Genomic DNA, 12,637 nt, shown 5'->3' on the forward strand with positions numbered 1-12,637 from the left:
CAATTTTATATGGTTGCGAGGCATGGTCTATAGATAGGGTTATACGGAGGGTGGATGTGTTGGAAATGAAATGTTTGAGGACAATATATGGTGTGAGGTAGGTTGATCGAGTAAATAATGAAAGGGTAAGAGAGATGTGTGAAAATAAAAAGTGTGGCTGAGATAGCAGAAGAGGGTGTGTTGAAATGATTTGGACATATGGAGAGAATGAGCGAGGAATGATTGACAAAGAGGATATACGTGTCAGAGGTGGAGGAAACGAGAGGCGGGAGACCAAATTGGAGGTAGAAAGATGGAGTGAAAAAGATTTTGAGCGATCGGGGCCTGAACATGCAGGAGGGTGAAAGACGTGCAAGGAATAGAGTGAATTGGAACGATGTGGTATACCGGGGTCGACGTGCTGTCAAAGGATTGAGCCAGGGCATGTGAAGCGTCTGGGTAAAATCATGGAAAGTTTTGTGGGGCCTGGATGTGGAAAGGGAGCCAGGGCTTCGGTGCATTACACATGACAGATAGAGACAGTGTGAACGTATGTCTTTTCCTTGCGGTACCTTGCGCACATGAGGGGGGAAAGGGATGCCATTTCATGTGCGGCGGGGTGGCGACGAAAATGAATGAAGGCAGCAAGTATGAATATGTACATGTGTATATATGTCTGTGTGTGTGTACATGTATGTATACTGAAATGTGTACGTATGTATATGTGCGTGTGTGGGCGTGTACGTGGGTGGGTTGGGCCATTCTTTTTCGTCCGTTTCCCTGCGCTACCTCGCTAACGCGGGAGACAGCGACAAAGAATAATAGAAAATATAATATATTAAGAATATATGGTGTGGGAGGAAAGTTGTTAGAAGCAGTGAAAAGTTTTTATCGAGGATGTAAGGCATGTGTACGTGTAGGAAGAGAGGAAAGTGATTGGTTCTCAGTGAATGTAGGTTTGCGGCAGGGGTGTGTGATGTCTCCATGGTTGTTTAATTTGTTTATGGATGGGGTTGTTAGGGAGGTAAATGCAAGAGTTTTGGAAAGAGGGGCAAGTATGAAGTCTGTTGGGGATGAGAGAGCTTGGGAAGTGAGTCAGTTGTTGTTCGCTGATGATACAGCGCTGGTGGCTGATTCATGTGAGAAACTGCAGAAGCTGGTGACTGAGTTTGGTAAAGTGTGTGGAAGAAGAAAGTTAAGAGTAAATGTGAATAAGAGCAAGGTTATTAGGTACAGTAGGGTTGAGGGTCAAGTCAATTGGGAGGTGAGTTTGAATGGAGAAAAACTGGAGGAAGTGAAGTGTTTTAGATATCTGAGAGTGGATCTGGCAGCGGATGGAACCATGGAAGCGGAAGTGGATCATAGTGTGGGGGAGGGGGCGAAAATTCTGGGGCCTTGAAGAATGTGTGGAAGTCGAGAACATTATCTCGGAAAGTAAAAATGGGTATGTTTGAAGGAATAGTGGTTCCAACAATGTTGTATGGTTGCGAGGCGTGGGCTATGGATAGAGTTGTGCGCAGGAGGATGGATGTGCTGGAAATGAGATGTTTGAGGACAATGTGTGGTGTGAGGTGGTTTGATCGAGTGAGTAACGTAAGGGTAAGAGAGATGTGTGGAAATAAAAAGAGCGTGGTTGAGAGAGCAGAAGAGGGTGTTTTGAAGTGGTTTGGGCACATGGAGAGAATGAGTGAGGAAAGATTGACCAAGAGGATATATGTGTCGGAGGTGGAGGGAACGAGGAGAAGAGGGAGACCAAATTGGAGGTGGAAAGATGGAGTGAAAAAGATTTTGTGTGATCGGGGCCTGAACATGCAGGAGGGTGAAAGGAGGGCAAGGAATAGAGTGAATTGGAGCGATGTGGTATACCGGGGTTGACGTGCTGTCAGTGGATTGAATCAAGGCATGTGAAGCGTCTGGGGTAAACCATGGAAAGCTGTGTAGGTATGTATATTTGCGTGTGTGGACGTATGTATATACATGTGTATGGGGGGGGGGGTTGGGCCATTTCTTTCGTCTGTTTCCTTGCGCTACCTCGCAAACGCGGGAGACAGCGACAAAGTATAAAATATATATATATATATATATATATATATATATATATATATAACAACCTTTAAGAAATACCATTCATGTCATGGACCGTGTTTAATTCCATATGCTGGCGAGTTTTTCAGTCCATATATAAGATACTTATCACTGCCAAATAGGAGCAAGTAATAATGAAAAAAAAGGTGTATTTAGTTTAGTACTGGATTGTCCTTGGCTCAATTCAAGAACGAATATGTAAAACAAAAAAGTTACAAGCTATCGTATTCAGTATTATAACAATTTCAAAAATACTCTGTACGTGTATGTACCTACTGTCATGAAGGAGCCGGTCAGTCATCACAAAATGACACACAGGTTGCTTATCTTGACTACATAAGACACACATTTAATCTCACATAATAAGATATATAAGGCAAATGATTATCCCCTCTGATTACCAAGGTTAAATATTCAAGACATGTTTAACACATCATTTCTGATAACCTAGGACATATAAGGCAGACATTTAACACACATTTAACATCTATCCTCTCTGATAACTTACGATAGATAGGCATATATCTAAATAGAGTTTATCTTCTTTGGCAATCTAGGGTAATAAGGCAGTTCATAACATTTTTGATATGGCAAGATGTTTAACATTTTCAGTTTTGAATTGCACACATGTAACTGCTACAAAGACATAAATTATATAATACATCCTCGCTAAGGGTGATTAACAATTATTTTCTTTGATATCCATTACAGGCATGTAATTAAAAATAACCAATACTTAAAACCGTGTGATGTAGTGTTACTTTGGTTAAGGCGTTTTGACATGTAGTTCTCCTAACTGACCTGGAATAATTCACTTCCTGAACTACTCTATTATCCCTATTTGATAGAACCTGTCATTTCTAGCAGATGCTCTTCCTTGAAGGGGTTTCTGCTCTGAAAATTAAGTTCACACTACGACCGCTACACGAGCACACTTATATTCACACAATCACTACACTAACACTATCATATTCACACAACCACTACACTATTATATTCACACAACCACTACACTATTATATTCACACAACCACTGCACTAAGACACTCAGCTACTCATTACATCAAAGAGTTCCATTTTTCTTCGACTCACAGCGCTTGTTTACACTGTGGCCGACAGTTCACTCCTACCATTTTGAAATCCGGTCTCTTGACTTCCCAGAAAAAAGACAAAATAAAAACAGATGATTCCTTTTCCTGATGCACAGGCAATAGTCTTTCCAGCAACCGAAGCAAGAACTCGAGCAACCATAGTAATAATACAGAACATTCATCCTTTTTACGCTAGAATCTTTTGTATTACACACAGAGAATCATTCTAATACCAGAAAAGTAAACAAACATGGTACTATATACCGTAGAATTATAATATATGCATAGTGTGTAATTACGACAAACTTGGTCGAAGTTTACCGGTAGTTATTATCCTAGATGTCATACGATGCTCAAGTAACTTAATAGAGAAATATGGCAGTAAGCAAGCGGCGATGTGGCAACTACGGCTCCGCTGATCCGCTGGAGTCGTCTATGTCATCGATGACGTGATCTGTTGCCTTCGCCGGATGCGGTTCGTGCGGCAGGTCCTGGATCTTCAACGGCATCTCGTGTGGGCCTGGCTCCGACAACATGCGCGTCATCTGCAAGAGATAGATCAAGAGATCTCATAACACAAGCGGAAGCACTTTCTGTACTTGTATGCCTACTACAGTTGGCTTACAAGCGTGTTTATATACATAAATTTCTCCCGTTCATATCTGCTTGTGTTTCGCGTCTGGTCAAAAGAAGAAAAATTACGTATGAGACTAACGGTTATGCACCCCCCCGCCCCCTTTCTGATGCATTCGCAATCATACACGCCTCTTTACTCGTTGCAATACTTGAAATCCTTGATAAGAATGAAATACTCTGATTAAAGGTTTCCAACTGGAGCTATATGGTATGTTTAGGTCGTTCGTTGCAACCCAGTAAACACTTCTCTGGATCCTAAAAGCGGAACGCATCGAAAATGGATTCCAATGCGAGCCTTAAAGATGCTATAGCCCATGTTTGCTTGTAATTTCCTGGTTTTTCCATATACTTGATTATATGTACTTATAAGAAATAAACTATGATGATTAGAGTTTAGTTATACACAGTATTTTCATAGATTTGAACTCATGTTCTTCCCCAGAACTCAAAGCCTTGAATGATCACTGAAAACTACAATATTCTAGGTGACACAGTGACTTGCGCGCGTAAGATTCTAAGAAAAAAATCTGATTCATTTAGCTGTGCCGCTGCTCAAATAATTACAGTAAAAATACAATGGCTGACATACTTAGGAATTACCTGAATCTGAAAACGTTCAATGCATATGTATATATAAAAAATTCCATTTCGGTACATTCAGGTTTTCATATACTCACCGTAACGTGCCTTTCCAAAAGTGGCACAAATTCGAAGTCATTATCGTCCGCACCAAAAGGATTGAGCAGAGCCTCGGCCACCTTGATCCAGCCGATGTAGAAGAAGAGTTGGAGGAGGGCGAAGAGCGGCACGTACAAATCAATGGTGTGGGACTTGTAGCCCTGATTCGGGTCCAGGAACTGCTCCCCCAGCAACGAGAAGAAGAAGAACGAGTACACAGCAATGGTCACCACCTGTGCACAACGAGAGTCACATGTTATTCACCAGTAGCCGCATAGTGTGTAAAAAAGAAAAAAAAAAAACAGTGGCTTATGAACAGCACTAAGGGATACGCATAATATATCTAGGTCGTGTAAAAGTATGGTATAGTAATTCTATTTTGTTTCTGGTCTCTTCCACTCTGCAAACAGCCTCGTCAGGACCCATTGGTCTGCTGGTTTGAATTCCTTTGCATTCCTCTATAGTCTTACGATTACATTACATTACATGTCTATCAATTTTCTGAAGTATGTTACAGACACTCATAATGGGTCCTTTGATGTTTGAATTCCTTTGCATTCATCAATAATCACACGATTACATCACATCACACTGCATGTCTATTTTCTAAAATGATATTAGATGATATTAGAAACAGATTCTCGTATATATGACGTAGTGAGTATTGTGCACACGATCAACACCAGTGGATCATGCGTTACTCTGATGGCTAATTAATTTTTCGACACCCCCCCCCCCAAGCCTCCTCTAGGTTATGTTGAGGTAGGCTCAGGTCTGCGTGCTGAGGCTGGGGTTAGGTAAGGTTGGCTGGTGGATTGTATTAACCAAGCACTTTGCCAAAGACTTCAAGCATGAGGACTCCCGCGACCTCGGTGGAATACTGCAATTAAAATGGATCTTTTCGCTCACCGGAAATATATAAATACCGATATTTGTAAAAACTTTTCTTCTAAAAGTTGATAAATCTAAATAACAAAATGGAAATAAAGGAAGTATATCAGTCAACGGCAGTTATAAACACTGTAATAATTACAAAGTGCAGTAGTTAAAGGGTGAAAGTGGGTTTACGGTATAATAATGAACAGTACATACTAAGAATTCTGAAAATCACTGAAGGTAAACTTCATACAAAAGAAAACGTGCAATAAATGAACACGACTTTGGGGGAACAAACTAGTATTAACAGAGACAGATGATGTTGCTAGTTGGCAGTCTATTCATAATTACTCCCGCACTAATATTTATGTCCTGGTGTTACCTTAGGTCCCTTGTAAAGGCTTCTGTAGCCCAAGGCTGCGCTACTTCAAGCAGCAGGGAAATGTAGACTCCTTTGGTGTGGGATGGTCTTTGACGAGACTGTACTCTAAGTGCCTCAGCGTTGCAACTTCGAACAGGCGAAGTCTGACAACACACTAGCTGGTACTATTCATTGACAGATACATTTACAATTACAAAGACAGATACATAAAATACACCCGCCAGGAACATACATACCAATCACATATTCAGCCCGAGGTCGTTATCAATTATCATTCTACTCACTGTTGTGTGTGAATTTTACTTTTAATATTTCTTTCTTATACTAATCAAATCTGGAACTTGTTGTCTCATGCTTACATAATTCAAGACTCTGTGGAGGCAATCAATGACTGGAAGTAATGGAAGCATATTTGTTTTGCACAATCTCGTCAATATAATCCTTTTCTGATATGAAATGCATATTTCAATTCCTGGCAAATATATATATATATATATTTATATATATATATATATATATATATATATATATATATATATATATATATATATATATATATTTTTTCTCTCTCTCTCTCTCTCTTTTAAACTATTCGCCATTTCCCGCGTTAGCGAGATAGCGTTAAGAACAGAGGACTGGGCCTTTGTGGAATATCCTCACCTGGCCCCCTCTGTTCCTTCTTTTGGAAAATTAAAAAAAAACGAGGGGAGGATTTCCAGCCTCCCGCTCCCTCCCCTTTTAGTCGCCTTCTACGACACGCAGGGAATACGTGGGAAGTATTCTTAATCCCCTATCCCCAGGGATAATATATATATATATATATATATATATATATATATATATATATATATATATATATATATATATACAATATATATATATATATATATATAGTCTTAATGTCAGACTTATAATATATGATCAAACACATACAAAGCTGCAATCGCTGATAAATGGTATAAATGACTGTAAATAGTCTGTAATGCCGTCTGAACATGTTTCTCAAAGGATCTACCGAAACTGCAAAACCGCGATTCTAAGGTTACCGTTACAATCGCGTATAATAAGCCTCGGTTTTCACATCATACCCCCCATATCAACATTAACGGATGTTGACGTGCAACTGAGACTTACGACCGCTCAAGGCCGTTCAGCAACCATCACCCAACCGTTAATGCCTCTTGACCTGCCACAACATTACCGTTAATGGCTCTTGACCTGCCACTGCACTACCGTTAACAGCAGCCGACCTGCCACTACACTACCGTTAATAGCTATCAACCTGCCACTACACTACCGTTAACAGCTATCAACCTGCCACTACACTACCGTTAATAGTATCAACCTGCCACTACACCACTGTTATAGCGGCTGACCTGCCGCTGCACTACTGTGAGCAGCATCTAACCTGTGTGTAAACGAGGGGTATGTTGTAATCGTTCCAGCCCATGAGCGACCCACAGTTGCCTCTGATCTTCAGGATCTCGTTGGTGATGGCTCTCTGGCCAGCGTCGCTCACAAGGCCGTCTCGCCTGGCCTGGTCCGCTGTCCTGCAGGCCCACAACACCGGCACCCAGGTCTTGTGCATGTCAGACTTGCTCTCCAGGGCATTCAGGATATTTATGTCTTCCTCGGTCGCGTATCCTAGGAATACAACCATGGAAAATAGAATTTACACCGGAAATTATTTTGCAGTATCTACAGAGGTGTTCGTAAGACTAATTCTTAATTGGTTGGCTATGAAATGGTAAAAGGAGCTAAAATGGGAAAGTACAAACAGTTAGAAAGATAGTTAAGGTGTACAGGTGTATAGAGTAGTATTTACTGGAGTTTATGGATGATTTGCTGGATACATAATTTTTACAGCCTTGCTCTCGGTACAGCGAGGATGCATTGTGATGCAACTTACTGATAAAGATGAAAAATAATAGCTACGCTAAGGAAAGCTTTCAGTCATTCTATACACCGACGCAAGGCACTGAGCTTCTTTTAATGTTCGGTGGATTCCATAATCTCACTAATTCAAGGTCCTGGATAAGCCAATAGTCTGTCGCTGTTGCCCTCTAGATTCTGCCGAACTCTTTAAAAGTCATACAAAATATTTTGGCAGTTGCATTACTCCAGTTACGGAGAACATCTGATCATCACCGTTAACCTATCCGGTCTTCTTTTCTCAAGACTGATAAACTGCGGTTCAACAAATGTTAAGCGATTTGTGGTAAATAAGCTTAATGATGGGTGAACAACGCGATCGAGGAAAGGCGTTGACTCTATATATTGGTACATATCTAAATTTTCTGGTCAATCTTCGTTCTGGTATACCCTGAGGTGGCATCCAGGCTTGTTAACTCTGCAACAGCCAAATGACTTGCTTTGGTTTATCGAAACCCTATATCATATATAACTTTTGATAAGCTAAGCTACTGTGGTACATTGTCATGACTTAATTAGCCTCACGTGAGTTAGGCTGAGTCCACCTCGATGTAATGAACTAGAAATTGGTTAAATGTGGCAGATTATTTTTATTCACCAGTGACCGAAATCAATTACAAGACCTTGAAAACTCAACCTCAAGTAGTTTGTTAGGCTGCGATAGGTCTACAACAACATAATGTAGAACTGATTCATGATGGACTTCAACGTATCAAAAAAATAAAAATCAAATTAACCTAACTAGAAAACGATATAAATGAACGTTGGAGTTACCAATACATTACTTCACTTCCATTTCTCAAGGATTGATATTGGATTTCAGTATAACCTGAGAAGTGAACGAGATTTTCTTCAATAATGTAGCAAAACAACATAACCTACCCTTGCATAACCTTGAACATTTGTGGAAAAAAATGCCATTCGCGCTCTACGGAACAAAAACCACTTCGTTAACAGAGAATATGCTGCGCTATTGTTTGACCCAAGAAGTGGCTTTGGGTCATAATTAGTTTACCTTCCTCCAACCTGACCTATCTTTGAAACAAATCACACAAACAAGTAAAATGCACCACTTGAGATCATCCAAACTGATTCTATTACAAACGGACTCGTACGCCAGTTTTTTTTTTTTTTCACTTCCTTATGTAATCTGTTGTTAAAACTGTTAAACTTCGTTGCCATACATTATACTGTTATGCTGTATTATTCATACGAAATGTAAAAAGTACTCATTCTAGTGAATGGTTATCGTATAATACACATTCTACCAACCATTCTGAGGAAATAACGGGTAAACCTATACTTCAAACATTCCATATGGTATCATATATATATATATATATATATATATATATATATATATATATATATATATTTTTTTTTTTTTTTTTGTCGCTCTCCCGCGTTTGCGAGGTAGCGCAAGGAAACAGACGAAAGAAATGGCCCAACCCACCCCCATACACATGTATATACATACACGTCCACACACGCAAATATACATACCTACACAGCTTTCCATGGTTTACCCCAGACGCTTCACATGCCCTGATTCAATCCACTGACAGCACGTCAACCCCGGTATACCACATCGATCCAATTCATTCTATTCCTTGCCCTCCTTTCACCCTCCTGCATGTTCAGGCCCCGATCACACAAAATCTTTTTCACTCCATCTTTCCACCTCCAATTTGGTCTCCCACTTCTCGTTCCCTCCACCTCCGACACATATATCCTCTTGGTCAATCTTTCCACACTCATTCTCTCCATGTGCCCAAAACCATTTCAAAACACCCTCTTCTGCTCTCTCAACCACGCTCTTTTTATTTCCACACATCTCTCTTACCCTTACGTTACTTACTCGATCAAACCACCTCACACCACACATTGTCCTCAAACATTTCATTTCCAGCACATCCACCCTCCTGCGCACAACTCTGTCCATAGCCCACGCCTCGCAACCATACAACATCGTTGGAACCACTATTCCTTCAAACATACCCATTTTTACTTTCCGAGATAATGTTCTCGACTTCCACACATTCTTCCAAGCTCCCAGGATTTTCGCCCCCTCCCCCACCCTATGATCCACTTCCGCTTCCATGGTTCCATCCGCTGCCAGATCCACTCCCAGATATCTAAAACACTTTACTTTCTCCATATATATATATATATATATATATATATATATATATATATATATATATATATATATATATATACATATATATATATGCAACCCTTACGCCCCTTTCTTAGTGACCTAGGGACCCCTGCTGCTACTTCAAGGATACGCTACACGTAGTAGCAGGAACAGGATGAATTCTTTGAAGCAAGTTCTTTAATGAAACTGTACTTCATAAATTGCGATGGTATAATCACGCTAAAGGTGCCTTTTCACTTGCGGCGTAACCTCAAGCTGGCGGAGTCCGGTAGCTGTGTGTGTATATATTTTTTTTTTCATACTATTCGCCATTTCCCGCGATAGCGAGGTAGCGTTAAGAACAGAGGACTGGGCCTTTGAGGGAATACCCTCACCTGGCCCCCTTATCTGTTCCTTCTTTTGGAAAATTAAGAAAAAAAAAAAAAAACGAGAGGGGAGGATTTCCAGCCCCCCGCTCCCTTCCCTTTTAGTCGCCTTCTACGACACGCAGGGAATACGTGGGAAGTATTCTTTCTCCCCTATCCCCAGGGATAGGGGAGTGTGTATATATATATATATATATATATATATATATATATATATATATATATATATATATATATAAGAACTATTTACTACCAACCACCCATCTAATATATTACAACTAATAGTCTACCAAAGACCGATATTAATTCATACCTGACCACTTCAAAACTGGATTGCTGAGCCAATGACATCTTGCCTAGTTTCATTGTTAGAGAATTCCTGATGGAGCACGGGAATATTGATGGCCAAGCAAGCGCTCACCCTTACTGGTTGTTTTTTGTGCTTTAAGCCTATCGACTGCTATGATAATTAATTAGGGCCGTCAATAACAGTGGCTCGGGACAAGCATAAAGAGTTTACTAATGCGGCAAAAGGAGCAATTAGGCTATATCTTCTGTCTAGTGGAACAGGTACAATTAAACCTGAACCATAATTATGACACACTTAAGCATGGCACGTTTTGCTGAAGTATTTGAGTCAACACGATAACGTTCTTACTGCCAAATATTGGCGAAGCCGAAAGCTTACTTTTTATATTTGTCAGTTCGTCAGAGATAAATGGGAAAAAAGAAATACTACTACTGAATTTTCAGTGAAAAATGAAGCCAAACTCAACACAGGTCAGTCGACGAGAGCCTTTCCGTGTCTTGTTTTGTTCCAATAATGTTTCTTGCCAAATTCTGAAAACATTTCTCGTTTTTCTTAAGGGATTTGTAGAAGTTTATGTCTTCAATTTATGATTATTAAACTGAATTGTACTTACATTTATTTTAGGTTTGTTCTATACAGTTTATGAACTCAAATTAAGCCTAAATGCAAGCTTATATGAGAATTCTAATTACCTTGTGCTTATGTTTCAATGCGATGGTCGCTTCCGCTTTGTTCATATTTAACCGGGAAAATGCCACGGGCTTTCCTCCAGTCATTTCGGTTTATCACCTAACATTACCTTGCAGATTCGCTGCAGGGCATTTATGGCGTAACAAAAACGTGAATTTCACCAAGTGACCCACATATGAGAGACAATCACCTCGATTTCATTGTGATAAACGGCGGAAACTGGATTGTAACGAGCGTCATGGCCGTTGTTGGTTCGGCGTAAATGCTTAACACTGAAAGTTTACGAGCGTCACCACTCGAGAAATATTTTGCTCGACTGGGACAATGATTCCATGAATTCATGTTTAATCGTATAGTCCTCTGTCCACCAAAACAAGGTAAGAAATATTTAAGTTAACCACAAATCTCATTTACCTGGCTAGGCTACGCTAATTTGAGTTTACGTTTGGCTTATCATTGTTCACATTTTGCGAAATTTGTTGTGGAGTTCATTTAAGCGCTGGGGTGTATCCAAGGGGAGAGAAGGGCTTCAGGGGATGTTGCCTCTCCTTGACCATATCCTACAGGTAAGAGAGAGCGACAGGAATTTGCGAAATTTGTTGTGGAGTTCAGTTAGGAGCTGGGGTGTATCCAAGGGGAAAGAGGGGCTTCAGGGGATGTTGCCTCTCCTTGACCATATCCTACAGGTAAGAGAGAGCGACAGGAGTAGTTCCCCTCTTTCCTGCGTGTGATAGCGGGATAGTGAGAGAGAGAGGGTTAGTGCACCTGTTGGATGCGGAAGTAATTCCCAGCTCTCAAACATCATTTCATTCATCAAATGAACTCTTACATTTTCAAAAACGAATAATGTGACATTAATTTCTAGCTATTTGGAGTTGACAACATTTATAAATGAATGTGGAACAGGAAAATGTAAAAAAAAAAAAAAAAAGCATCATGACATCTTCACTGTAAGATATCTTTACGAGAGTTAACTATTGTGTGCATACCAAGTGTCTTGTTCTCACCTCTAGCAAAGCAAAGTGTTCACGAATGAGAACATATCCAATACGACTAACGGTCGGGAAGGGTTCATTTAAACCAGGATGATGTATGTTAATAATAACAGAATATTGGTGTATTCCAAGATTTTTTTATGAATTAAGGAATCCAATCCGCGTACTACATTCCTTGGTAGAATTTTCGTTAGAGTGAGTTATTTCAGAATCCAAAGCTGTTTATTGATACTTGGAGGCATATCGTTATAATAATAATGATATCATTATCATTATATGGGTCAGACACGTTGGTCTGTTATACTTAATTAGACACACGCACATTGGGTCACGTTTGCTAGACTGTTCACAATGCTGAAGCATCAAAGGACACAGTAGGTGAGGTTTAGGACCTGTATTGTTGTATACTTGGTGTGGCACGCTTTATGTTTCACTAGATTCCTATCAATGCCTTACG

At 40.0% G+C, this 12,637-nt stretch overlaps 1 protein-coding gene across 2 annotated transcripts in view; it reads right to left on the reverse strand.

The window, feature by feature from the left end:
- Positions 1–2,206: 2,206 nt before the first annotated feature.
- Positions 2,207–12,637, reverse strand: part of LOC139746067 (bestrophin-3-like) — a 36,577-nt gene continuing 26,146 nt past the window's right edge. For both annotated transcript variants that reach the window (XM_071656911.1, XM_071656910.1), the window contains exons 6-8: positions 7,136–7,371; positions 4,469–4,702; positions 2,207–3,700 (exon numbers count right to left, since the gene is read on the reverse strand). In XM_071656911.1, coding sequence (XP_071513012.1) covers positions 3,560–3,700; positions 4,469–4,702; positions 7,136–7,371 — 611 coding nt within the window. In that variant the 3' untranslated portion in view covers positions 2,207–3,559. The remainder of the gene's footprint in view (positions 3,701–4,468; positions 4,703–7,135; positions 7,372–12,637) is intronic.

This window comes from Panulirus ornatus, chromosome 63 (genome assembly GCF_036320965.1).
Source record: "Panulirus ornatus isolate Po-2019 chromosome 63, ASM3632096v1, whole genome shotgun sequence".
Lineage (NCBI taxonomy): Eukaryota > Metazoa > Arthropoda > Malacostraca > Decapoda > Palinuridae > Panulirus > Panulirus ornatus.